We start from the raw sequence: 26,691 nt of genomic DNA on the forward strand, positions 1-26,691 counted from the left end.
CCTCTCTCTCGCTCCTTCCCCCTCTCTCTCTCTCCTTCCCCCTCTCTCTCTCCTTCCCCCCCTCTCTCTCTCCTTCTCCCCTCTCTCTCTCCTTCCCCCCTCTCTCTCCTTCCCCCTCTCTCTCTCTCTCTCCTTCCCCCTCTCTCTCCTTCCCTCTCTCTCTCTCCTTCCCCCTCTCTCTCTCTCCTTCCCTCTCTCTCTCTCCTCCCCCCTCTCTCTCTCCTTCCCCCCTCTCCCTCTCCTTCCCCCCCTCTCTCTCCTTAACCCCCCGCTCTCTCTCTCCTTCCCCCCCTCTCTCTCTCTCCTTCCCCCTCTCTCTCCTTCCCTCTCTCTCTCTCTCCTTCCCCCTCTCTCTCTCTCTCCTTCCCCCCTCTCTCCTTCCCCCTCTCTCTCCGTCCCCCCCTCTCTCTCTCCTTCCCCCTCCCTCTCTCTCTCCTTCCCCCTCCCTCTCTCTCTCCTTCCCCCTCTCTCTCATCCTTCCCCCTCTCTCTCTCCTTCCCCCTCTCTCTCCTTCCCCCTCTCTCTCCTTCCCTCTCTCTCTCTCCTTCCTTCTCTCTCTCCTTCCCTCTCTCCCTCTCTCTCTCCTTCCCTCTCTCTCCTTCCCTCTCTCTCTCTCTCTCCTTCCCCCCTCTCTCTCTGCTTCCCCCCTCTCTCTCTCTCTCACTCCTTCCCCCTCTCTCTCTCTCTCACTCCTTCCCCCTCTCTCTCTCTCTCATTAATGTCAATGATAACATTGCAAAATTATAATTCTGCTTGCTACCTCCAAATTCACATAGAAGAAAAACTGTAAAACCTGGAGTGTATGGCTACTGGCGATCCCCATTAACAAAAAACAAAGTTAGAGAACCACCTCCTGGGTGCTTAGCAAGAGTTCTTCAATCCCAACAGTTTTATAAACAGTTTTATAAACATGGCAGAGGTTTCTTCAGTTCCCTCGGCAACACCGGGTACTCCAGCTAGTTTAAAATAAATGGGTTAATATTTAAATTCAAATAGTGGTCAAAATGTCCAGGGCTGTGTTAAATGTTTCTCCGCTCATATTACAATGGTAATTTCATATTTGATATAAAATGAATACACAAGAAAATTGATGTTACTCAATTAAGCCCACTGCCACCCCCTCCGCCCCCACCCCCGCAAAAAAAGTAAATAAGCAAGTTAATCACCTTTGTAGTTTTCAGGAAAGTGTAGTTAGTGAAGTTTAATCTTACTGTTTACTGCATTATAGCTGCCAACAGAGACAAATTGTACAGATGCTTTCGCAATCTTCCAGCTCATTAAATCATATCCATTTCTGAAATCTCCTGAATTGTCAAATTGAAATGGCCCATGTTCTCCCATGAAGTTAACATCCTTTAGTTCATTAACCAACTGAAAATGAAATATTCTTTAATTATTTGTCACTTGCATTATTTATGGAACATAAAAAGGCAAACAATGCAAGTTCATGGAAGCACAATATCACTCAGGCTCTGGAGCTTTGAGACCTCAGTCAAGATCCAACTCAGACGGTGAACACCAAATCATCTTTTTCAAGTGACTCTGAAGGATCATAATTAGCATTAATCTGTTTTGAAAAAAGCTCATATCCATCGACTTGAATTCACTATCTGAAATGTACTGCTTGCAAAATGCCTTGTAACAAACCAACCCCGTCTCTCTGGCACAGCAAGCTGGGATGGTCATTGAAAATTCTTTGCTTCTTTCCCTAGTCCAATTGCTACTTTCACTCTTATGACCCTTCCAGCAATGCCACTGAGGTAATTGATGCTGTTTTAGATGTTATAGATGGCGTTGTACGTGCCTTTTCCCCCAGGTCTGGCACTGCATCTTGGTCAAGTATGCCTGTTGTCTGGCGGTCTCATAAAATCTCTGCCCATTGCACTAGTTTTTAATCAGTAGATATCTCGTACATGTGGAAACTCCTCACCATTTATAAATGTCTCTGAACTAACCGGCTGAGAAATCGACACAAAATTTCTCTTTGCCCACTATGGAGTGCACAAGCTCTGTCCATAGGGACTTATTCACTTATCAAAGTACTTAGAGGCATCCTGGCAGAGTTCATTCTTAGTGGGGGAGCTTTTCTTTTCTTGTGCGTTCATATGTGCATTAAATATTCACTTCAGTAGTGTGAAAGGAGGAAAATCAACCAGCACAAAGTACTGGGATGGTTCCTGCAGCTTGTCCAGCCGGGACCATCTTATCTGTTGGCTTGAAGAGTTTTCTGGAACCGAGTAGGAAGAATCCTGTCGATTTCTGGGCCACAGCTATAATCATTATGAGTCTTCAGTGCCATTTCAAAGTGAAGTGAAAAATTTGACTGAGTTTAATTAAATTGCAGTCTCAATAAATTTACAAGAAAATAAACTTATTTACCTGCCAGGGTTGAAGGTTAATATTTTCATTACAATTTCTTTGTTCACAATTAAGGATCCTCTGTAGAGCATGAGCTACAGCAGTGATGGCTAAATACACACCATAGGTGGTGCCTGAATGAATATTTTCAATTAAATCATGATCTTTCAGAGCGTTGTTTGTTTTGGTACAAGCACAGTGAGACACCAAATTAAAAGTGTCAAGAGGTTTGTACTGCTGTGAGTTTGCATCACATGTCCCTGTGTCGTTAACACATTGATCTGAGCAGTTTAAATAGAGTTTCTTGTATTCTTCAATGAACCTGTTGGCACCTTTGGGACATAGGTCCAACTTTTTTAAGTAGTCAGCAAAGTTTGGAATGGTTCCATTTTTGAAGGAAAAGCCAAAGATGTTTCCAACTTTTTCAACATGATGCAAGCTGGCAACTTGTCTCGAAGTGGACCAGGAATCACTGGCAATCCAGGGCTTACTCACATTCTGCTTAATTAAAGCAGTGAACGATTGGATGACTATTGGCACCTTTGCAAATAAAATAATAACTACTGCCGATGAATTCTTAATGGTTTCAGCTATTTGATCTATGCTCACTCCATCAACTTCTTGGTGATTAATATAACTTGGAATAACATAATGAAAAGCAATACATATATTAAACTTCCCTGCATTTGAGATAAAACTGTTCATTCCAGCCTGGCCATAAGCATCATCACTGCCAACTGTTCCAACCCAGTTCCATTTAAAATGATTGACAAGTTTAGCCATAGCTTCAGTTTGATGGACATCACTTGGAATAGTCCGGAAAAATGATGGAAATCTCACTTTATCACTTAGAATTTCAGCTGATGCTCCATAATTGACCTGTTCAAAGATCAAAATAGAAAATGCGCCTTTAGTTATCCTGAATTATATTGTGCTGTTTAATTGATGGACAAAATACTTATACAATATAGAATAAATTCGTTATTTAATAAATGGTAATAAGATGAGGCACGATAGCAAAATACTGCAGATGCTGGAAATTCGAAATAACAACAGAAAATGCTGGAAAAACTCAGCAGGCCAGGCCAGAAATAGAGTCAACGTTTCAGGTCGAAACCCTTCATCAGGACTGAAAAAGCACAGGAAATGAAACAGATTAAAAGGCCAGTTTGGGGGCTGGGAAATGGGGATGAGAGAACAAAAGAGAAGTGAAGAGACATTACATAGAAGATAGGAGCAGGAGTAGGCCATTCAGCCCTTCGAGCCTGCTCTGCTACATTTGACCAATATAGTTTCAACTACTGGCCTGAGAAGTCGTTGAAGTCGTGTCCTTTCTGCCATTGCATGACAAGGTGTGTAGACCAACATGGCTCGTAAGGTTTTCAAAGCAGCGACATATACTTTGTAGACTGGGTCAGCACAGACCATAGAGAGTACACTGCAACATGACTCCACCACCACGTCTCCCGAGATATCAGTCTGAGATGACCCATTGGCTCCTGTCAGACTACTAGATCCAGTGTCGCTTCCATTACTACAGGAGGAACTTCCAGTATGGATTTCGCCATTTGCCAACAGCAAGGCACCACGAACATCATGTGAAAGACGCCTTAATGCCATCTCGCGTACATTCCAGTTCCGAGAAAAGAGACAACTAACCAGTTCCATTCCAAATACCTGAATCCAGGGTTCTGCCAACTCTTTGTAAGCTTGTGGGATTTGTTGAACCCCATAATGAAGCAGGTTAAAGTCACTGTCCTGCTGTCGCCGCTGTGCATCTACCTCCAGCGGCTGGTTCTGGATTTGTATTGAACTTTGTGCTTCATGGCTGTGCAGTTCATGGGACTTCCATTTGGCGCTACAAAGAGGACAGATGAGAGTCTCCTGGTTTCTTCTGCATTCCTCAGCCCAGATTGACATGCAGTGATGGTGAAGTTTATTCCTACAGCCTTCTTCACACACTGTCAAGCTTTCCTCATCAAGCATATCCAGCAGACAAATGGGACACATTTGTTCTTCTTCATCCTTCAAGCTATGTTCTGCACTGGATGTAGAGGTACTGGATGAAGCAGATATATGCGAGTTAGACATACGGGAAACAAATTTTTGTATGGTGTTACGTGATGGAGCTTTGATACGTGAACTCCGTCTACTGTGGTATTTCTGAAACAGACTCTCCACCTCAAAGTTTTTTAATGTCTTTCTCCACAGCAATGAGTCAGAAGGCTCTAACTGGAAGACTCGTAGCATAACAAACAGAACATGAATGCAGAATGTTCCACGTCCACAACTGCAGGTCTGAGGACCAATAAACACCCTGTACTTGTTATCAGGAACATCACCTCCAATAAGGAAGGAGTTTGGCCCTATTTGCTGCAGCAATTACAGTCGTGCTCGTATTACTTTGTTGACTCTACGGTTAGTTTCCTCAGGGCTGTAAGGTGAGAAGCCATCTGGTGAAGGAGCTCTCCTAGGAGGAGTCACACGTCCACTCTGAAAAGGAACTGGTGATACTCTTTTCCGTCTTACACCGGGAGATTCAGACTTTGCAGTAGTTTTTGAGGAAGATGAAGACGACGTGACAGATGAAGATGAACTGCCAGGGGAAGGACTACACCTCCCCCGTTGCATTTGTGGGGAGGTAATTACATCTGTCTGACAGTCAGTCGCTTGCTTGCCAAACTCTGTCCCATCAGCTTTCACTGGAATAGGTTTCATAACTATAGGTATTCAAAACGAGACGAGCTGGTGATAGGACTAGTGGAGAGACAAAAGACAGCTCTAGATTAGGTGTGAAATGCGCTGGCAGAATGAGAAGTGGCAGCTGTCTCTCATTCTGCCAGCGCATTTCACACCTAATCTAGTGCCGCCTTTTTTTCCAGCATTTTCTGTTGTTAATAAGACGAGGCAGTTCATCACAAAATATAGATGATAATTGGGGAGTATTATGAATAAAATTCCTTATTTTCAGTTGTTAATTTCCCAGGAAAGTTAAGCTTTTATTTAAAGGAATTTAATCCAGTCAAATATCAAGGTAAGCAATATATGTTTTATTTTTTGGGTGGAAATGGGAGGGGGCAGAGGAAATTTAATGTTATAGAAAAAAACAACCATTGTGGATTTAACAATAACAACAACAAGAACATGCATTTATATAGCACCTTTCACATAGTAAAACGTCCCACGGTGCCTCACAGGAGCGATTATCAAACAAAATTTGACACCGAGCCACATAAGGAGATATTAGGGCAGGTGACCAAAAACTTGGTCAAAGAGGTAGGCTTTAAGGAGCATCTTAAAGGAGGAAAGAGAGGTATCGAGGCGGAGAGGTTTAGGGAGGGAATTCCAGAGCTTAGGGCCGAGGCAGCTGAAGCCATGGTGCCAATGATGGAGCGATTAAAATTGGGGGTATGCAAGAGACCACAATCGGAGGAGCACAGAGATCTCGGAGGGTTGTAGAGCTGGCAGAGATATGGAGGGGTGAGGCTATGGAGGGATTTGAAAACAAAAATGAGAATTTAAAAATCAAAGTGTTGCTGGACTGGGAGCCAATGTAGGACAGCGAGCTCAGGGGCGATGTGTGAATGGGACTTGGTGCGAGTTAGGATACGAGCAGCAGAATTTTGGATGAGCTCAAGTTTATGGCGGCAGCAGCGGACCTGTGGGAGACGAGGCTGCTGAGCGGCGGCGAGGCTATAAAGCGGCGGCGAGGACCAGGTAGGCCTCAGAGCGGCGGCAGCAGCGGACCTGTGGGAGACAAGGCGACTGAGCGGCGGCGAGGCTATAAAGCGGCGGCAAGGACCAGGTAGGCCTCAGGGCGGCGGCAGCAGTGGACCTGCGGGAGACAAGGCGGCTGAGCGGCGGCGAGGCTATAAAGCGGCAGCGAGGACCAGGTAGGTTTACTAATCTCCAATCTCCGAGCTCAGAGGGAGGGAGAGAAGTAAAAAGTAATCAAAGTGTGACGTCACCAGAAAGCAGGTAAGTGATTGGTTGGTGAGTATTTCTCTCTTTTTATACTTTAACTCTGTGGTTTATAGTTTTTAAGGTCTCTGTGGTGTAGTGGGGACTGCTGTAATCATCTGGCATTATTCTCTGACTATATAAGCTGTGTCTTTATGCATCTCTCCACTTCACCTGACAAAGGAGCAGCGCGCCGAAAGCTTGTGATTTCAAATAAAACTGTTGGACTATAACCTGGTGTTGTGTGACTTCTTACATTTATCAGAGGAAGGCAGCAGCAGCCAACTTCCTGGCACCAGGGGTGGCTCTGCTGCACAGGACGGGAGGAAAAAGAGTGGTAGAGCTATAGTAATAGGGGATTCTATTGTAAGGGGAATAGATAGGCGTTCCTGCTGCCTCAAACGAGACTCCAGGATGGTGAATTGCCTCCCTGGTACAAGGGTCAAGGATGTCTCAGAGCGGCTGCAGAACATTTTGGAAGGGAAGGGTGAACAGCCAATTGTCGTGGTGCATATAGGTACCAACGATATAGGTAAAAAACAGGATGAGGTCCTAAAAGCTGAATATAGGGAGTTAGGAGGTAAATTAAAAAATAGGACCGCAAAGGTAGTAATCTCAGGATTGCTACAAGTGCCACGTGCTAGTCAGAGTAGAAATAGAAGGATATTTCAGATGAATACGTGGCTAGAGGAATGGTGCAAGGGGGAGGGATTCAAATTCCTGGGGCATTGGAACGGGTTCTGGGGGAGGTGGGACCAGTACAAACTGGACGGTTTGCACCTGGGCAGGGCCGGGACCAATGTCCTAGGGGGAGTGTTTGCTAGTGCTCTGGGGGAGGGTTTAAACTAAAATGGCAGGGGGTTGGGAACCTGAGCAGGGAGACAGAGGAAAGGGAAACAAGGAAAAAAGCAAAAGGTAGGAAGGAGAAAAACAAAAGTGGCAGTCAGAGAAATCAACGGTTTAAATCAAACATGGCCACAGTAAATAATAATTCTAATAGGTCTAAGAGCATTGAAAAAACAAGCCTGAAGTTTTTGTGTCTTAATGCGAGGAGCATTCATAATAAGGTGGATGAATTAGCTGCGCAAATAGAGGTAAATGAATATGATCTGATTGGGATTACAGAAACATGGCTCCAGGGTGGCCAAGGCTGGGAACTCAACATCCAGGGGTATTCAATATTCAGGAAAGATAGGCAAAAAGGAAAGGGAGGTGGGGTAGCATTGCTGGTTAAAGAGGGGATTAACACAATTGTAAGGAAGGATATTAGCTCTGATGAAGTGGAATCTGCATGGGTAGAATTGAGAAATACCAAGGGGCAGAAAATGTTAATGGGAGTGGTATATAGACCTCCAAACAGTAATGTGGAGGTTGGGGATGGAATTAAAAGGGAAATTAGAGAAGCGTGCAATAAGGGCACAGTAGTCATCATGGGTGACTTTAATCTACATATAGATTGGGCCAACCAAATTAGTAACAATACTGTGGAGGAGGAATTCCTGGAGTGTTTATGGGATGGTTTCCTGGACCAATATGTCGAGGAACCAACCAGAGATCAGGCCATCTTAGACTGGGTATTATGTAATGAGAAAGGATTAATTAGCAATCTTGTTGTACGAGGCCCCTTGGGTCCGAGCGATCATACTATGATAGAATTCTTCATTAAGATGGAGAATGAAGTAGTTGACTCAGAGACTAGGGTCCTGAATTTAAATAAAGGAAACTACGATGGTCTGAGGCGCAAGTTGGGTAGGGTTGATTGGGGAATGTCGCTCAAAGGGTTGACGGTGGATAGGCAATGGCAAACATTCAAAGACCGCATGGATGAACTACAGAATTTGTTCATCCCAGTTTGGCATAAAAATAAAACAAAAAAGGTGACTCAACCGTGGCTAACAAGGGAAATTAGGGATAGCATAAGATCCAAGGAGAGGACATATAAATTGGCCAGAAAAAGCAGTAAACCTGAGGATTGGGAACAGTTTAGGATTCAACAAAGGAGGACAAAGGGATTAATTAAGAAAGGGAAAATAGAATATGAGAGTAAGATTTTGGGGAACATAAAAACTGACTGTAAAAGCTTTTATAGATATGTGAAGAGAAAAAGATAGGTGAAGTCAAGCGTAGGTCCCTTGCAGTCAGAATCAGGGGAATTTATAATGGGGAACAAAGAAATGGCGGACCAATTAAATACATATTTTGGTTCTGTCTTCACAAAGGAGGACACAAATAACCTCCCAGAGATGTCGGGGAACATAGGACCTGATGAAAGGGAGAAACTGAAAGAAATCAGCATTTGTAGGGAAATGGTGTTAGGGAAATTGACGGGATTGAAGGCCGATAAATCCCCAGGGCCTGATAATCTACATCCTAGGGTAGTTAAGGAAGTGGCCCTAGAAATAGTAGATGCATTGCTGATCATCTTCCAACATTCGATGGAATCTGGAACAGTACCCATGGATTGGAGGGTAGCTAATGTTACCTCACTATTCAAAAAAGGTGGTAGAGAGAAAACGGGGAATTACAGACCGGTAAGCCTGACATCGGTAGTGGGGAAAATGCTAGAGTCCATTATAAAAGATGTAATAGCAGAGCACTTGGAAAACAGTGACAGGATCGGACAAAGTCAACATGGATTTACAAAAGGTAAATCGTGCTTGACTAATCTACTGGAATTTTTTGAGGATGTAACTGGTAAAATAGGTAAGGGAGAACCAGTGGATGTGGTGTATTTGGACTTTCAGAAGGCTTTCGATAAGGTCCCACATAAGAGATTAGCGTGTAAAGTTAAGGCACATGGGATTGGGGGCAAGGTATTGACTTGGATATAGAACTGGTTGGCAGAAAGAAAGCAAAGAGTTGGAATAAACGGGTCTTTTTCCGAGTGGCAGGCAGTGACTAGTGGGGTACCGCAGGGATCGGTCCTTGGACCCCAGCTATTCACAATATATATTAATGATCTAGACAAGGGAACTAGATGTAATATCTCCAAGTTTGCAGACGACACAAAGCTGGGTGGGCGTGTGTGCTGTGAGGAGGATGCTGAGAAACTCCAGGATGATTTGGACAGGTTGGGTGATTGGGCAGAAACGTGGCAGATGCAATATAACATGGTAAATGTGAGGTTATCCACTTTGGTGGCAAAAACAGGAGGGCAGATTATTATCTGAATGGCAATAGGTTGGGAGAAGGGGAAGTGCAACGAGACCTGGGTGTCCTTGTGCACCAGTCGCTGAAGGTAAGCATGCAGGTGCAGCAGGCGGTTAAGAAGGCAAATGGTATGTTGGCCTTCGTAGCGAGAGGGTTTTGAGTACAGGAACAAGGATGTCTTACTGCAGTTGTACAGGGCCTTGGTGAGACCACATCTTTAGTATTGTGTGCAGTTTTGGTCACCTTATCTGAGGAAGGATGTTCTTGCCATGGAAGGAATTCAGCGAAGATTCACCAGGCTGATACCTGGGATGGCAGGAATGACATATGAGGAGAGATTGGGTCGATTGGGCTTGTAATCGCTGGAGTTTAGAAGAATGAGAGGGGATCTCATTGAAACTTATAAAATTCTGACAGGACTGGACAGACTAGATGCAGGAAGGATGTTCCCAATGGTCGGGGAGTCCAGAACCAGGGGTCACAGTTTAAGGATAAGGGGTAAGCCATTTAGGACAGAAATGAGGAGGAATTTCTTCACCCAGGGAGTGGTGAACCTGTGGAATTCTCTACCACAGAAGGCAGTAGAGGCCAATTCATTAAATATATTCAAGAAGGAGTTGGATATATTTCTTAAGGCTAAAGGGATCAAGGGGTATGGGGAGAAAGCAGGGACAGGGTACTGAATTTGGATGGTTAGCCATGATCGCATTGAATGGCAGGGCAGGCTCGAGGGGCCGAATGGCCTACTCCTACTCCTACCTTCTATGTTTCTATGGGTGCAAGATGGGAGGCCGGTCAGGAGAGCGTTGGAATAGTCAAGTCTATAAGCAAAGCAGAGGGGTTCAAACTTTACAGTTTGCAATGTGGATATGTTGCTGGAGGAATGTAGGATTCGCAAAAATCCATGAAATACAGTGTACGGGTAGGGCCCCTGAAGTGGCCACATTGTGAGAACACAGAATGGAGTTGGCAGTTCTCATGGCCCAGTTCAAAAGGACACACACACAGTACCTAACAGCAGTCTGAGTCATCATCGATTAGAAGAATCCAGAACCTTACTGTTTTTGATATTGTAATGTGGCTACAGCAGTAAACAAAACTATTAGCACCTGGAGGTGCGCTAATCGCTGGCAGAGCGGTAACCGATCTCAGAAACCACTGAGCACACACAAACGAAGGGACACTAATTGGATTCCCATTAGTTCGATTTGCGAGCAGTTAAAATTAATGTGCTTGCTTTTGTTAAAGCAACCTTAACAAAGGAAAACGGTTGATTTGGCGCCAAGATTAGGGCCAGAAAAGAGTATAACCATTCGGGTAAATCGTCAGCAAGTCAGTCTAAGATTCGACCAGAGTAAGGAAGACTCCTCCGGAGATGGTTCACACCGTGAAGTCCAAGTCCAGTTACCATCAGGAGTTCGAGGACCGTGCGGAACAGAAAACGGCTCGAGGATTTCGGAGGACTTCCAAAGTTTGTACAGGAGAGCGAGTCCATGAGCCGGTCCCATAAGGAAGGTTGGAGGTCCCGGACGACACCAAGTAACAGGGTCCAGGAGCCGGTCCCATAAGGAAGATCGGAAATTGCAGACGTAACAAGAAGTACCAAGGTCCAGAAGTGTTTTGAAATTCTGGTGAGCATAAAGGCCCAACTCTACCTAACTGACATAATTGAGGTATATTCAGTAACGGGAGGGTTTGTAACATTAAGGGTATTTGTAAGTCAGGAGTGTGATTTATCCCTCGATGTGTCCGTGCGCTTCCCTCACCCCCGCTTTTAGCTTATCGCTATTTTAGAACTGTTTATATGCTTTAAAGTTATTTTTCTCAGTGTATAATTTAGTCCTCTGTGAGAAACGTTATTTTTCGTCTGCATTTATTCTTGCCATTTTTCTCTGTGTACATTCTCTTTCAAAAATAAAGATCGTTTTGATTTAAAACTCAATCTGTCTCATCTGACCATTTGTCTTCTGAGTCACGAGTTGGGACAACACACAAAGGTTGTCTGGCAATAAGCCCAGTGTCTAGAACCATGAAGGGGGAGCGCTTCGAAACTGCTCACGAGTAGTGCGAAAATCAAAACCGATTTAGCACACCGTAAGCTCGTTAAAACGACCCCTTACAGAATGGCGACCGCGGCAGGACACTGGCTACAGAAACCTTGTGTGGTGGACAAAGACTCGGGTGAGACAGATGTGCTGGAAGGTAAGTTAGCTTCCTACGTGTGTGGGAAAGTCAATGTAGCGAAAAAATGGGTGTATGACATGTTAGGAGCCGAGCGTCCCCTAAAGGCAGCCGCTCAGTGGACGGCTAGTAAAAAGCACCACAAGGGCATTGAGAAAGCGGTATGGCTCATGTGTTACAAAAAGCAGGTTCTGGTACTGGACCACGCGGTGGCCAGTAAAGAATCTAAGATTAGGCATTTGTCCCAAGAGCTGCAGGAAAAGGTTGCAGCAGAAGGGAAAGTGCTAGTGGCCCTGGAAGCAATAAGCCAAGAGAGGGCAGCGATGGTCCGGGATCATCGGGGGAAAGTAGAGCACATGGAAAGCCAGGCCGCTGAAGTACAGCGTGAGCACCAAGCCAGGGTAGAAAGGCTAAAGGACAAGATAGCTGAGTTAGAGGGGAGTGCTAGCTTTAGGGTAGAACATGTTGCGTACCAAGCAAGAGAATCTAGGGAAAGAGAAAGGAAGTTAAAGGCGGAAATTAGCAGTCTCACGGGGGAACTTAAGGCACAGGAGGAGAAAGTAGCCGAGGTAAAAGCAGCTTATAAGGTGGCTTGCGCTCAGGGGTTTGAGGAAGCAGACCACGGCCCCTGTAGGCAGGAAATTGAAAGCCTACGTATGGAGTTGGCCAAAGCAAAGGGGATGATATGTCTCATTAGCCCAAAAATCGGCCAGGCCGAATTTAACGGCAACCCAGTCAGGGCAGTTCCGCAGGCAGCCCCCAGAACAAAACGGGTTAGGGAACCTGAGGTTGCACAGCCACCACCCCTAGCCCCTAGTTTTCCAGAGGTCTGAGAACAGGAGCAGGTGGGAGATGAAGAACCCCAGGTAGACCAGGCTAGCCCAAGAGAGAGTCAGGGACCGGGACCGGTGTACCCCGTTATACAGCGGAGGTACGGACCACCCGGTAACGACGGGGAAACTGGGGACATCCAGAACCAATTCCAGATTCCACACGGTACGCAACAATTGCGTTCCATGGTGAGCTACATCCCCAAACTCACCATGAAGGGGGACCCTTCTCTGCACTTTAGGGAGATAGAGCAGGCGGCCTGTGTGAATGACTGCGACGAGGCAGAAAAGGCCAAAATGATGCTGTTCTCCCTGGGTAGCGATCTCCTCCAGACGCTACCCGATGAGTGTAAGAGGGGTCAGGAGAATTATGGCAAGCTCAAGGAAGAGATCCTGGAGGCCATGGGGATGAATGAGGGGAGTCCGTTCTCCCGGGTAGAGAGAACAGTCCAGCTCCCCGGGGAATTCCCGCAGGCGTTCGCGGACAGGCTGTGGCCAGTCTACCAGGATGCGTGCCCGGGAATGCCGGCGCGAGCGCACCTGGACGGGGAACCGTTAGTTCACTGGCTAAGGTGCCTTATGAACAACTCCCTGCCCCGCGTTCGAATGCAGGCAATGGCCTGGTTCGACCCCCGAAACCCTCTGACCACGGAGGCGACGGTAATCCGCCAACTCACTGTCACCTTTAGAAACGGGAGGGATAGTGAGACACCCCAGCAAAAAGGGGAGGTTTGTGAGGTCAGGCCTGGTGACCAGCCCCGTAAAGAGTGGCGCCAGGAAGGGAGCCGTCCCAACCAAAGCAGGCAAACGTGCTACGGTTGCGGGAAGGAGGGGCATTGGCGCAGGGACTGTAAGAATCCCTGGAAGGACACAAGGGTAAAGGTTCCCACACCCCCAGTCCAAAAGGCAGAGACAGAAATTGCTCCCGCTGGGATTGAGTCATTTTTAGAGGCCATGCGGTCTCTTCTGACTGGCCAGGGAAGTACAGCTGCTGTAGTTCCCTCCCCCACCTCTGCCCCCCCACAATGACTAGAGCCAGCGCAGCCTGTCGACCTGTGTCCCCCAGAAAGACATGCACAGGAAAAGACCTCCAGTAAAATGGAGGAATACCTGCAGTGTCAGGTTGCGGAGGCTAAGTTAGTTGAGCAGGCTTTAAGGGAGGAGAATGCTAGGTTAACAGTGAGGGCTGGCAGCTTAGAGGGTCAGCTAAAGGTTTTTAAAATGGTTCATGAAGATTTTCAGCCACCAGCAGCGGGCGGTGAGTGTAAAGTATGTGAATATACTTAATACAAAAAGGAAGAGACAGCTTGGAAGGGTTGAACTCAGGTCTTTACTTCATACCCACAGGCGGGAACTGAGGGGAGATCAGTACCCACAGTACTATTTATACCCCTATGGCCAGGAGTGGTACTACGGTATCACTACGCCCTACAAAGTAGTGCTGCCCTGGCCATAGGTTTAAAGTGACATACATATTACATACACAACATTCCTCCCCTTTTAATTAAAACGTACCCGTGCAATTAAGTCAACAGATGCACCATAACTAGGGCTAATAACATTTGGTAACACAACATACATAACATATTTACATCAGAGTTGTCTACCTATATATATATATATAAAAAGAAACATGTTATAGATTCAGTCTCTGAGGAGGCCTCCTGTCTCGACTAGGATAACGTCTTTCTCTAGTCGGTCTCGGTGTAGGCGGCGGTACTTCCGTCACCACTTCATCGCTGGAGTCGTCGGTGTCTGATGGCACATCCTGTGCCGTGGAGCTCACTGGAGTGCCGAACTCCTCGCAATCCTGAGACTTCTGTAGCGACGAGCTGGGCCATGATTCCGCTGGAACAATGTGCTGAGACGTTTGAGGTAGTGAATCAGTTGGGTTTCTGGACTCCACAAGTTGATCAGCATGTCGTCTGATTATGCCGTCCCCAGTATCCACTGTGTACATCAAAGGTCCCTGGCGGGCCTTTATCGTACCAGACCGCCACTTTTCATTTCTATAATCACGGGCCAACACTTGCTGTCCCACCACGAAGCTCCGTGTCTGTCTGTCAGGAGCCCTACGAAATACTCGGTTTTCCACATCTCTCCGGATGTTTGGTCTGAGCAATTCGAGGCGAGACCTTAACCTTCTATTAAAGAACATGACGGCGGGGGCCTGGTTGGTCACCGTATGTGCAGCATTACGGTACGCGAATAGGAAATTGTCCACCTTGTGTTCTAGTGGCAACCTTTCCTCCCCCATCGCCTTGATGGCCTTTTTAAAAGTCTGTACAAATCGCTCTGCCAGCCCATTTGTAGCCGGATGATATGGTGCGGACGTATAATGTCGCACTCCATTCCTTTTTAGGAATGCTTGAAATTCTTCTGCCACAAATTGTGGCCCATTGTCCGAACAGACTTGCTCGGGCACCCCGTTTCGGGCAAAAATGGTCCTTAAGGCTGCGACCGTCTTTTCGGCTGTCGTTGATGACATCTTTATGACCTCCGGCCATTTTGAGTGGGCGTCCACTACAATAAGGAACATCGCATCCATGAAGGGCCCAGCGAAGTCCACGTGGATCCTTTGCCACGGCGTTGAGGGCCACTCCCACGGATGTAGTGGGGCTTGGGGTGGTATGTTCTGTACCATCTGGCACCCTTGGCATGCTTTTGCTACTTCCTCGATGTCCCTGTCAATGCCGGGCCACCAGACGTAGGCTCTGGCGAGGCTTTTCATTTTGACGCCCCCCAGATGACCTTCGTGTAAGTCCCACAACACTTTATGTTGTAATTTTTGAGGGACCACCACCCTGGCTCCGCACATCAATGTGCCCCGGCATACGGACAACTGGTCCTTCCTTGCCGAAAACGCCGGCAATGATGCGTCACCCTGTGCCGGCCAGCCTTTCACGGTCAATTCGTAAACCCTTGCCAGTGTCGGGTCATTCTGTGTTTCCCGCTCGATACATTGGCTGGTGATGGGCAAGTGTTCCATAACCGCCGTATGGTACATTTCCAAGGGGTCCTGTACTATCTCTTCGATCTCGGCAGGCAATGGTAGCCGCGACAGGCCATCCGCATTGCCATGCTGTTTGGTACCCTTATATTCGATAAGGTACTGGTGTGCTCCTAAGAACAGTGACCATCTCTGTAGCCTTTGGGCCGTCATCAGGGGCACCCCTTTTGTTGGATTAAATATGGACACCAACGGCTGATGATCCGTCAGTAGTGTGAAACATTGCCCATGTAGATAGTGGTGGAATTTTTTTACACCCCACACCAGACTGAGGGCCTCCCTGTCGATTTGCGCATAGTTTCTTTCGGCTGTAGTTAACGACCTTGAGGCAAATGCTATTGGCCTCTCCGTCCCATTGGGAAATTTGTGTGACAACACTGCCCCTATACCATACGGGGAGGCGTCACATGCCAACCTCCTTGGCATTTTTGGGTCAAAGTGTGCGAGCACTTCCTTTGATGTAATGAGTTGTTTACCCTTTTTAAAAGCAGCCTCACACGCTTCGTCCCAATTCCAGGAGACTCCCTTTTGCAGCAATGAATTTAGTGGATGTAAAATGGACGATAAGTTCGGGAGGAACTTATGGTAATAATTTATAAGACTTAAGAATGATCGTAACAGAGATACATTCTCAGGGGGCGGGGCCTTCACTACTGCCTCGATCTTTTCTGGGGACTTATGCAGGCCTTCCTTATCTATAATGTGACCACAGTATGAGATACGTTCCTGGAAAAACTCACATTTCTGCTTGTTCGCCCTGAGTCCGTATTGTTGCAACCGCAGAAGTACTCGCTCCAGGTTAGCGAGGTGGTCGTTATCCGTTTGTCCTGTCACCAGGATGTCATCCAGGTAGCACTGCGTTCCTGGAATGCCCTGTAGGACCTGTTCCATGGTCCTCTGCCATATGGCTGGGGCGGACGCCACACCAAATACCAGGCGATTGTACTGGTACAATCCCTTGTGTGTGTTGATCGTTAGGAGCTTTTTCGAGTCCTGCTCCACCTCCATCTGTAAATAAGCTTGACAAAGGTCAATCTTCGTAAAGTGTCTACCCCCAGCTAACGATGCGAATATGTCCTCTATCCGCGGCAGCGGATACTGTACCGTGTGCAGGACTGGGTTAATAGTTATCTTAAAATCCCCGCAAATGCGAACCTTCTTTGGTTCCCCCGGCGTGTTATTTGCAGATTTCTTTATAACTGGGACGATGGGCGTGGCCCACTCACTCCACTCAATCTTTGTAAGGACACCTGCACTCTCTAAGGCATCCAGTTCTGCTTCCACAGCTGGCCGAATGGCGTAAGGCACCGGTCTGGCCTTACAAAACTTGGGGTTTGCGTCTTGAGCAATAGTTATTTTTGCTCTAATGTCCTTTAAGGTCCCCAGCCCTTGTTGGAACACCTCTGGCGTTTTTGCCAATATTTTCGACAGCCTGCTTGTAATGGTTGTATCATCCTTGGTGGTCTCTACTTTTATCTCGTGTATCGACTTCCAGTCGAAATGGATTTTTCTTATCCATTCCCTACCCAAAAGTGGTGGTCCACCGTTTGGTAGGACGTATAAATAAAGTCCTGGCACTTTTCTGCCGTTGCATTTAACTGTTACTTGCATTTTTCCCTTCGGGTAAACTTTTTGTCCCGTATATGTTTTTAATTTGATTTCGGTATCCTTTAAGGGAATGCGTTTGAACAGCCTGTTATAATCTTGTTCATTAATTACTGATAGGGCTGAACCCGTGTCCAGCTCCATATTAACTTCGACGCCTGCTACCTTCATTTTAACCCACATTGTGCTGTGGTCCTCCGTTTTGTCTACACCATATAACTTGAGACATCCCAGACCTTTAGGCTCTGCTTTTGTGCCTTCCTGTGACTCGTCTGAGCTACTGTCAGATATCTTATGTATTTTTGTCCTTGCCTTGGTACTGCTCGGATTGCCCCCACTATTGGGTTTCGTACCCGACCGACAAACTTTCGCTATATGCCCCTTTTTCCCACACTGCCGGCATATTTTATCACGAAACCAACAATTACTTTGGTCGTGGGTGGTTTTGCCACAACGGTAGCATTTACCTTTGTGAAATGTCACCTCATGGGTGTCATAGCCGGTTGTATTTTGTCGTATTTGGGCAGCACCCTGTGCTGCCGCTTCATGTGCCAATGCTATTTCCATCGCCTGATCTAGGCTGAGCTGTTTCTTGGCCAGCAACCGTTTTCGTGTACTCTCATTTAACATGCCACAGACAAATCTGTCTCTGATCGCTTCCGCCAAAAAGGCTCCAAACTGGCAATGTTTGGACAACCGTCTGAGCTCAGCCAAATAGGCTGCCTGCGACTCATCATTCCTTTGGTCGCGTCTGTAAAAGTGGTACCTTTCCACTATAAATGGTGGCTTAGGGTTTAAATGTTCCTTTAACGTATCAACAATTTGGGCATATGTTTTGTCTGCTGACTTTTCTGGAGTAAGAAGATTCCTCAGCAGACCGTATGTTTTTGCCCCCATAGAATTTAATAAGGTTGCTACCTTTTCGTCATCTTTCACCTTGTTTACTATGCAATAAAGTTCATGCCTTTCTACATATGCATCCCAATCTTCTATGCCGGCAACAAATTCTGACAACCGAGCTGCTTTAGCCATTTTTAACACTGCTGAAGAGGTTCCCCCGCCTTTTTCCACTAGATGGCGCTGTTATTTTTTTTCTTTAACTGCTGAAGAGAAAAACTTTTCCCCTTTGTCCACTAGATGGCGCTGTTCATTTTAAACTGCTGAAGAGAAAAACTTTCCCCCTTTGTCCACTAGATGGCGCTGTTAATTTTAAACTGCTGAAGAGAAAAAACTTTTCCCCTTTTGTCCACTAGATGGCGCTTTTCCCGCCTTTTCTCCCTCTGCTGTCAACGACGTCTCTCCAGGTTCGTTATTTTTGGCCCTTGCAGCTCCCGTTATTGCCACCGCCGCTATTACAACGACCTTCCCCTCTCGTGGCCCGCTAGTCCTCGTGGCTCCGTTTGTTCCCCAGATCGCCTGCCCGTTCTGGCCCTTGCAGCTCGCGTTCCCTGGGAAGGATTGCAGTTTACCTGACCCTGGGTGGACTTTTGCCCCGTGTCTGGAACGCCCGTTCAGCCTCTTCTCTCAGCTGCCGCAGCCTCCGCTGGAACCTCTCTCTCTCGCTCCGTTGCTGCCGCTCCTCCTGAACTGGGCGGGCCTCCTTCGGTCGACGCTGGACTCTGCAGGCTGGTAAGAAGCTTCTCTCCCCGTACTGCTACCGATCCTTTGTTGCACCTTGTACTGGTGAGTTCGAACGTTCCTAGTCGCCAGTGTAAAGTATGTGAATATACTTAATACAAAAAGGAAGAGACAGCTTGGAAGGGTTGAACTCAGGTCTTTACTTCATACCCACAGGCGGGAACTGAGGGGAGATCAGTACCCACAGTACTATTTATACCCCTATGGCCAGGAGTGGTACTACGGTATCACTACGCCCTACAAAGTAGTGCTGCCCTGGCCATAGGTTTAAAGTGACATACATATTACATACACAACAGTGAGGGGATACCTGCCCCCAGTACAGGAGTGGGTAGGGAAGAGGAGATAAAACTAGATTACTGGCTAGCTGCCAGGTATATTAAACAGTGCAAGCTGTTTAAGCCGGAGGCAGGGAAACAGACAGCAGGGGCTGAAAAGGCCAGTAAAGAGTTAAACGCTGTAGGGGAGCTGCAGTCACAGGTCACACAGGCTGGACGTGCAGCCTGCGTGAGGGGAGGAGTGGTCTCATCTAAACGGGAGACTCCCCCATTGTTCTGGGACCCAGAAGGGGAGGAGCCGGAGGTCTTAGGTCATAGAGTCATAGAGTCATAGAGTTATACAGCACGGATAGAGGCCCTTCGGCCCATCGTGTCCGCGCCGGCCATCACGCCCTGTCTAATCTAATCCCATATTCTAGCATTTGGTCCGTAGCCTTGTATGCTATGGCATTTCAAGTGCTCATCCAAATGCGCCTTGAATGTTGTGAGGGTTCCAGCCTCCACAACCCTTCCGGGCAGTGAGTTCCAGACTCCAACCACCCTCTGGGTGAAAAAGTTCTTTCTCAAATCCCCCCTAAACCTCCCGCCCTTTACCTTGAATCTGTGCCCCCTAGTTATTGACCCTTCTACTAAGGGAAAAAGCTCCTTAGTATCCATCCTATCTATGCCCCTCATAATTTTGTACACCTCAATCATGTCCCCCCTCAGCCTCCTCTGCTCCAAGGAAAACAAACCCAATCTGCCCAGTCTCTCTTCATAGCTGAAGCGTTCCAGCCCTGGTAGCATCCTGGTGAATCTCCTCTGCACCCTCTCCAATGCTATCACATCCTTCCTGTAGTGTGGCGACCAGAACTGCACACAGTATTCCAGCTGTGGCCTAACCAGTGTTTTATACAGCTCCATCATAACCTCCTTGCTCTTATATTCTATGCCTCGGCTAATGAAGGCAAGTATCCCATATGCCTTTTTTACCACCTTATCCACCTGTTCCGCCGCCTTCAGGGATCTGTGTACTTGCACACCCAGATCCCTCTGACCCTCCGTCTTGCCTAGGGTCTTACCATTCATTGTGTATTCCCTTGCCTTGTTAGTCCCCCCAAAGTGCATCACCTCGCACTTTTCCGGGTTAAATTCCATTTGCCACTGTTCCGCCCATCTGACCAACCCATCGATATCGTCCTGCAGACTGAGACTACCCTCCTCGCTATTTACCACCCTACCAATTTTTGTATCATCCGCGAACTTACTGATCATACCTTTTACATTCATATCCAAGTCATTAATATAGACCACAAACAGCAAGGGACCCAGCACTGGCCACAGGCTTCCAGTCACAAAAACAACCTTCGACCATCACCCTCTGCCTTCTGCCACTAAGCCAGTTTTGTATCCAACGTGCCAAGGCACCCTGGATTCCATGGGCTCTTACCTTCTTGACCAGTCTCCTGTGCGGGACTTTATCGAAGGCCTTATTGAAATCCATGTATACCATATCCACTGCGTTACCCTCATCCACACACCTAGTCACCCCCTCAAAAAATTCAATCAAATTAGTCAGACATGATCTTCCCTTGACAAAGCCATGTTGACTATCCCTGATTAATCCTTGCCTCTCCAAGTGGAGACTGATTTTGTCCCTCAGAATTTTTTCCAATAATTTTCCCACCACTGATGTTAGGCTCACTGGCCTGTAGTTCCCCGGTTTTTCCCTACTCCCCTTCTTGAATAATGGAACTACATTAGCGGTTCTCCAGTCCTCTGGCACATCCCCCGTGGCCAGAGAAGTTCTGAATATGTGTGTTAGAGCCCCCGCAATCTCTTCCTTTGCCTCACACAGCAGCCTGGGATACATTTCGTCCGGGCCTGGGGATTTATCCATTTTTAGGCCTGCTAAAACCGCCAATACCTCCTCCCTCTCGATGTTAATGTGTTCGAGCATATCACAGTCCCCCCCGCCCTATTTCTATGTCTACATCGTCCCTCTCCATAGTGAAAACAGGTGCAAAAAATTCATTTAGAACCCCTCCTACATCTTCCGGCTCCACACACAGATTGCCACTTTTGTCCCTAATGGGCCCTATTTTTTCCCTAGTTATCCTCTTACCCTTAATATACTTATAAAACATCTTAGGATTTTCCTTTATTTTGCTCGCCAGTGTTATTTCATGGCCCCTCCTTGATCTCCTAATTTCTTTTTTAAGTATCCCCCTGCACTTTTTGTACTCCTCTAGGGCTTCCTCCGTCTTTAGCCTTTTGTATCTGCCAAAAGCCCTCCTTTTTTTTCTAATCCATTCTCATATATCCCCTGACATCCACGGTTCCCTGTGGTTTTTGGAACCACCCTTGACCTTTACGGGAACATGTTGCCATTGTATGATCTCAATCTCCCTTCTGAAAGCCTCCCATTGCTCCGATGCGGATTTTCCTACAAGTAGCTGATCCCAGTCCATTTTGGCCAGATCCTGCCTTATCCTATTAAAATCGGCCTTCCCCCAATTTAGAACCTTTATTTCCGGCCCATCCCTGTCCTTTTCCATGACCACCTTAGATCTCACCATATTATGGTCACTGTCACCAAAGTGCTCACCTACTAGCACTTCTTCCACTTGGCCGGCCACATTCCCTAGAATTAGGTCCAGTACCGCCCCCTCTCTTGTAGGACCTTCTACATGCTGGCTCAAAAAGCTCTCCTGGATGCACTTTAAGAATTCTACACCCTCTGTGCCTTTCACACTCTGACTATCCCAGTTAATATTGGGGAAGTTGAAATCCCCCATTATTATTACCCTATTATTTACACATTTCTCTGAGATTTGCCTACATATCTGTTCCTCTATCTCCCCCTGACTGTTTGGAGGCCTATAGTACACTCCCAGCAAAGTGCTTGCCCCCTTCTTGTTTTTAAGCTCCACCCATATGGCCTCATTAGAGGAACCTGCTAATATGTCATCCCTCCTTACTGCAGTAATTGACTCCTTAATTAATATTGCTACACCCCCTCCTCTTATACCCCCCCCTCTGTCTCGCCTGAAGATTCTGTACCCCGGAATATTGAGCTGCCAGTCTTGCCCCTCCCTCAACCATGTCCTGTCCCTGGTTACCCAGAAGGGGAGGAGCCGGAGGTCCCAGGTCCTGTCCCCGATTACCCAGAAGGGGAGGAGCCGGAGGTCCCAGGCCCTGTCCCTGGTCATAATGAAGCCGAGTCGGAGGATGAAGGTCCCGCCCCCGACTGCGGCGAAGGGGAGGAGCCGGAGGTTTTAGGTCTTGCCCCTCAGTGTAGCATTAGAGAGGTGGCGTCTGGGGGCGGGGACTCTCAACCTGGAGTCCCAGGTAGCAAAGAGGTGCCTGCCGCTGACCCAGAGCCTAGGGAGGCGGAGCCTGCGGGAGGAAGCCCACAGCCGGCAGTCGTGGGGAAGCCACGAACTGCAGCCAGGGCCAAAACTCCAGCCAAGGGTCCGACCCATGAGGAAACCTCATATGTGGTGACCGTCAGACGGTCAGATAGAAAACCGCAACCGAAGAAGGTCTGGTCGCCGGTTTTCACAAAAGGAAACCCACGTAAGAAAGCTGCGGGAAGTTTAAACAGTCCACAGCCAGCAGCCACGGGCTGCCTGGGACTAGCAGCTGAGACTGATGTGGGAACGCCGCAGGGGGAGGCCTGCGACAGTCCCCGCAGATTATAAGCTGGCCGGCCGGTTTTGGAGAATAAGGTTTAGTTATTGTTATTTTAGAATGAATGTATAAGGTATTCTATTGGATTGTTTTGTACATTGGATGGTTTTGTATTATTGAAATAAGATTATGTTATGACTCTAGGTGAGTCTGTATATTGTTTAAAGGTTTGTCTCCAATAGGAAATGTTTTCTCAAACTTCGTTGTTCGGAATGAGGAAAGTGCGGGCGAGGTACACTCCTTAGCAAGGTAAATTACGGGGAAGGTCAGTTGGGGAGGGAACGGATTTGTGCTCACCCAAAGACATTTTATGATACAAAGACGATTGAAGATGCTCATTGTATCACAGGGGGGACTGTAGGATTCGCAAAAATCCATGAAATACAGTATACGGGTAGGGCCCCTGAAGTGGCCACATTGTGAGAACACAGAATGGAGTTGGCAGTTCTCATGGCCCAGTTCAAAAGGACACACACACAGTACCTAACAGCAGTCTGAGTCATCATCGATTAGAAGAATCCAGAACCTTACTGTTTTTGATATTGTAATGTGGTTACAGCAGTAAACAAAACTATTAGCACCTGGAGGTGCGCTAATCACTGGCAGAGCGGTAACCGATCTCAGAAACCGCTGAGCACACACAAACGAAGGGACACTAATTGGATTCCCATTAGTTCGATTTGTGAGCAGTTAAAATTAATGTGCTTGCTTTTGTTAAAGCAACCTTAACAAAGGAAAACGGTTGATTTGGCGCCAAGATTAGGGCCAGAAAAGAGTATAACCGTTCAGGTAAATCGTCAGCAAGTCAGTCTAAGATTCGACCAGAGTAAGGAAGACTCCTCCAGAGATGGTTCACACCGTGAAGTCCAAGTCCAGTTACCATCAGGAGTTCGAGGACTGTGCGGAACAGAAAACGGCTCGAGGATTTCGGAGGACTTCCAAAGTTTGTACAGGAGAGCGAGTCCAGGAGCCGGTCCCATAAGGAAGGTCGGAGGTCCCGGACGACACCAAGTAACAGGGTCCAGGAGCCGGTCCCATAAGGAAGATCGGAAATTGCAGACGTAACAAGAAGTACCAAGGTCCAGAAGTGTTTTGAAATTCTGGTGAGCATAAAGGCCCAACTCTACCTAACTGACATAATTGAGGTATATTCAGTAACGGGAGGGTTTGTAACATTAAGGGTATTTGTAAGTCAGGAGTGTGATTTATCCCTCGATGTGTCCGTGTGCTTCCCTCACCCCCGCTTTTAGCTTATCGCTATTTTAGAACTGTTTATATGCTTTAAAATTATTTTTCTCAGTGTATAATTTAGTCCTCTGTGAGGAACGTTATTTTTCGTCTGCATTTATTCTTGCCATTTTTCTCTGTGTACATTCTCTTTCAAAAATAAAGATCGTTTTGATTTAAAACTCAATCTGTCTCATCTGACCATTTGTCTTCTGAGTCACGAGTTGGGCCAACACACAAAGGTTGTCTGGCAATAAGCCCAGTGTCTAGAACCATGAGGGGGGAGCGCTTCGAAACTGCTCACGAGTAGTGCGAAAATCAAAATCGATTTAGCACACCATAAGCTCGTTAAAACGACCCCTTACAGGAAATAATGCAGAGTTGGGGTGGCATTCTTAGCTCTGGAAGCAAGAAATCTGCCAATGCAGCTGCCTGTGTGGTTCGACAAAGGTAGCAGTGGCAATAAGTGTTACCTCCATGACCACAAGGACCCCATTACAATGTCAGAATAAATGTAATCGTCTGACATGGGGATTGGGGAGTAAAAGTAAGTGACATGTCAACTAAGTACAAGACTGCCTGGTGAGACCCTCAGAAAGAAACTGTCACTCTCCGCCCTCAATGATTGGAAGTGCATTATGGGGTTTCACAGAACATATATACCTCACACTGTGGTGGAGACCACATAGGGACAATAACACAATTCACAATGTATAGCCAATGTGGTTATATGTACCTAAACACAATTCACTATGTATAGCCAATGTTGTTATATGTACGTACTTGGTTGGGTTATCGGGGCAGGGTCCCTTTAAGAGCATCGGTAGCGTGATGACGTCATGCGTCGGTAGCGTGATGACGTCATAGCCCTGCAATGAGGCTGAGACTCTAAGTTCTCATGGAGAGTGAATAAAATAACACGCGTTTTGCCTTTACTGCAACAAAAGTCTCAGAGCCTGTTGATTTCTAGCGACTCCAACATTGGTGACCCCGCTGCTCTTTTGGACGATGCCAAAGACCTCATCCGAAATGGCGACGAACGCCGTTTCCATCAAATTACCCGAGTTTTGGGAACGACAGGCTACCGCTTGGTTCGCCCAGGCCGAGGCTCAATTTGCACTCCGGGACATCACCGCGGACGACACGAGGTACTACTACGTCGTCTCTGCTCTCGGCAGCTCCACCGCAGCCAGAGTCGTGAGCCTGCTCGAGAACCCCCCGGAGCTCAACAAATTCGAAACGCTGAAAACGCACCTCTTAGAAACTTTTGGACTCACCGAAGCCGAGCACGCACGCCGGCTTCTCTCTCTACCCGGGCTTGGCGACTCCAAGCCCTCGGAGCTGATGGACCATATGCTGGCCCTCCTGGGCACACACAGGCCGTGCTTCCTCTTCAAGGAACTGTTCCTTTAACAGCTGCCAGGTCAGGTACGGTCGGCTTTAGCCAACTCTTCCATTACCGATTTCCGCGGCCTGGCCGAGGAGGCCGACAAATTTTTCTCCGCCGGGCAACAGTACTGCGTGGCCACGCGGAGCCCTGCCCCCACCGTAACAGCCCAACGGCAGCAGCCCCCAAGCTTCTGTTTCTACCACGCGCAGTTCGGCCCCAAAGCCAGGAAGTGCCGGCCCCCGTGCAGTTTTCCCGCGTTGAAACAAACAAAAGACCACTTGTCGGCTGCTATGGCTGTCGGCCGTTCAGGCAGTTTGTTATTTATTACGGACACCGACTCCGGACGTCATTTTCTTTGCGACACGGGTGCCCAGGTGAGCGTCCTGCCCGCGTCAACCATAGACATGCAAGGGGGGAACCACGGCCCCGTCCTCGAAGCCGCCAACGGCAGTTCCATCCGCACTTTCGGGAAACGGAGCGTGGCGCTTTGCTTTGGCGGGCAGCGGTTCACCTGGGACTTTGTCACGGCAAAAGTGTCCACCCCACTTCTCGGCGCTGACTTCCTCTGCACCAATGGCCTTTTGGTGGACGTCAGGAACTGATGTCTCATCAACGCTGAGACTTTCAGCTCGCTCCCGTGTTTCCTCAGCGGGTCCAGCACGACAAAGTTGTCCAGCGCACTCTCGGCCTCCGACGAGTTTTCCCGCCTCCTCGCCGAGTTCCCGGACCTCACGAAGCCCACGTTCTCATCCGCCACCACCAAACACGGGGTAGAACACCACATCTCGACCACCGGTCCGCCCGTCTATGCCCGCGCTCGGCGTCTCGACCCGAGGAAACTCGCCATCGCTAAAGCCGAGTTCGACACCATGGAGCACCTCGGCATCATCCGCCGATTGAACAGTCTGCGGGCCTCGCCCCTCCACATCGCTCCGAAACCAGGTGGCGCCCGTGCGGCGATTACCGGCGCCTCAACAGCGCTACGACCCCGGACCGCTACCCGATTCCACACATCCAGGACTTCTCCGCCCGCCTGGCCGGGAAAGTGGTATTCTCGAAAGTGGACCTCGTCCGGCGTTACCACCAGGTCCCTGTCCGGCCGCAGGACATCCCGAAAACCGTGGTGATCACCCCGTTCGGGCTGTTCGAATTCCTCCGCATGCCATTTGGCTTCAAAAACGCTGCCCAGGCTTTTCAACGCCTAATGGACACCGTGTTACGGGACCTGACATTCCTGTTCATCTACCTGGACGACATCCTCATCGCCAACACCTCCAGGACGGAGCATGAGTCGCACCTTCGGACTCTCTTCCAATGCCTTAGCTGGCACGGCCTAATCGTCAACCCGGCCAAGTGCCAGTTCGGGCTGTCTTCGATCGACTTTCTCGGGCA

At 47.8% G+C, this 26,691-nt stretch overlaps 1 protein-coding gene and 1 pseudogene across 1 annotated transcript in view; both read right to left on the reverse strand.

The window, feature by feature from the left end:
* Window positions 1–1,191: 1,191 nt before the first annotated feature.
* The window catches only part of LOC147112725 (G protein-coupled receptor family C group 6 member A-like), a 39,250-nt gene continuing 13,750 nt past the window's right edge, over window positions 1,192–26,691 (reverse strand). Inside the window, exons 3-4 of the mRNA XM_085998211.1 lie at window positions 2,380–3,237; window positions 1,192–1,371 (exon numbers count right to left, since the gene is read on the reverse strand). Coding sequence (XP_085854337.1) covers window positions 1,192–1,371; window positions 2,380–3,237 — 1,038 coding nt within the window. The remainder of the gene's footprint in view (window positions 1,372–2,379; window positions 3,238–26,691) is intronic.
* Window positions 3,610–5,078, reverse strand: LOC147112726 (mitogen-activated protein kinase kinase kinase 1 pseudogene; annotated as a pseudogene).

This window comes from Somniosus microcephalus, chromosome 9 (assembly GCF_052327205.1).
Source record: "Somniosus microcephalus isolate GS21.2 chromosome 9, FLI_Smic_1.0, whole genome shotgun sequence".
Lineage (NCBI taxonomy): Eukaryota > Metazoa > Chordata > Chondrichthyes > Squaliformes > Somniosidae > Somniosus > Somniosus microcephalus.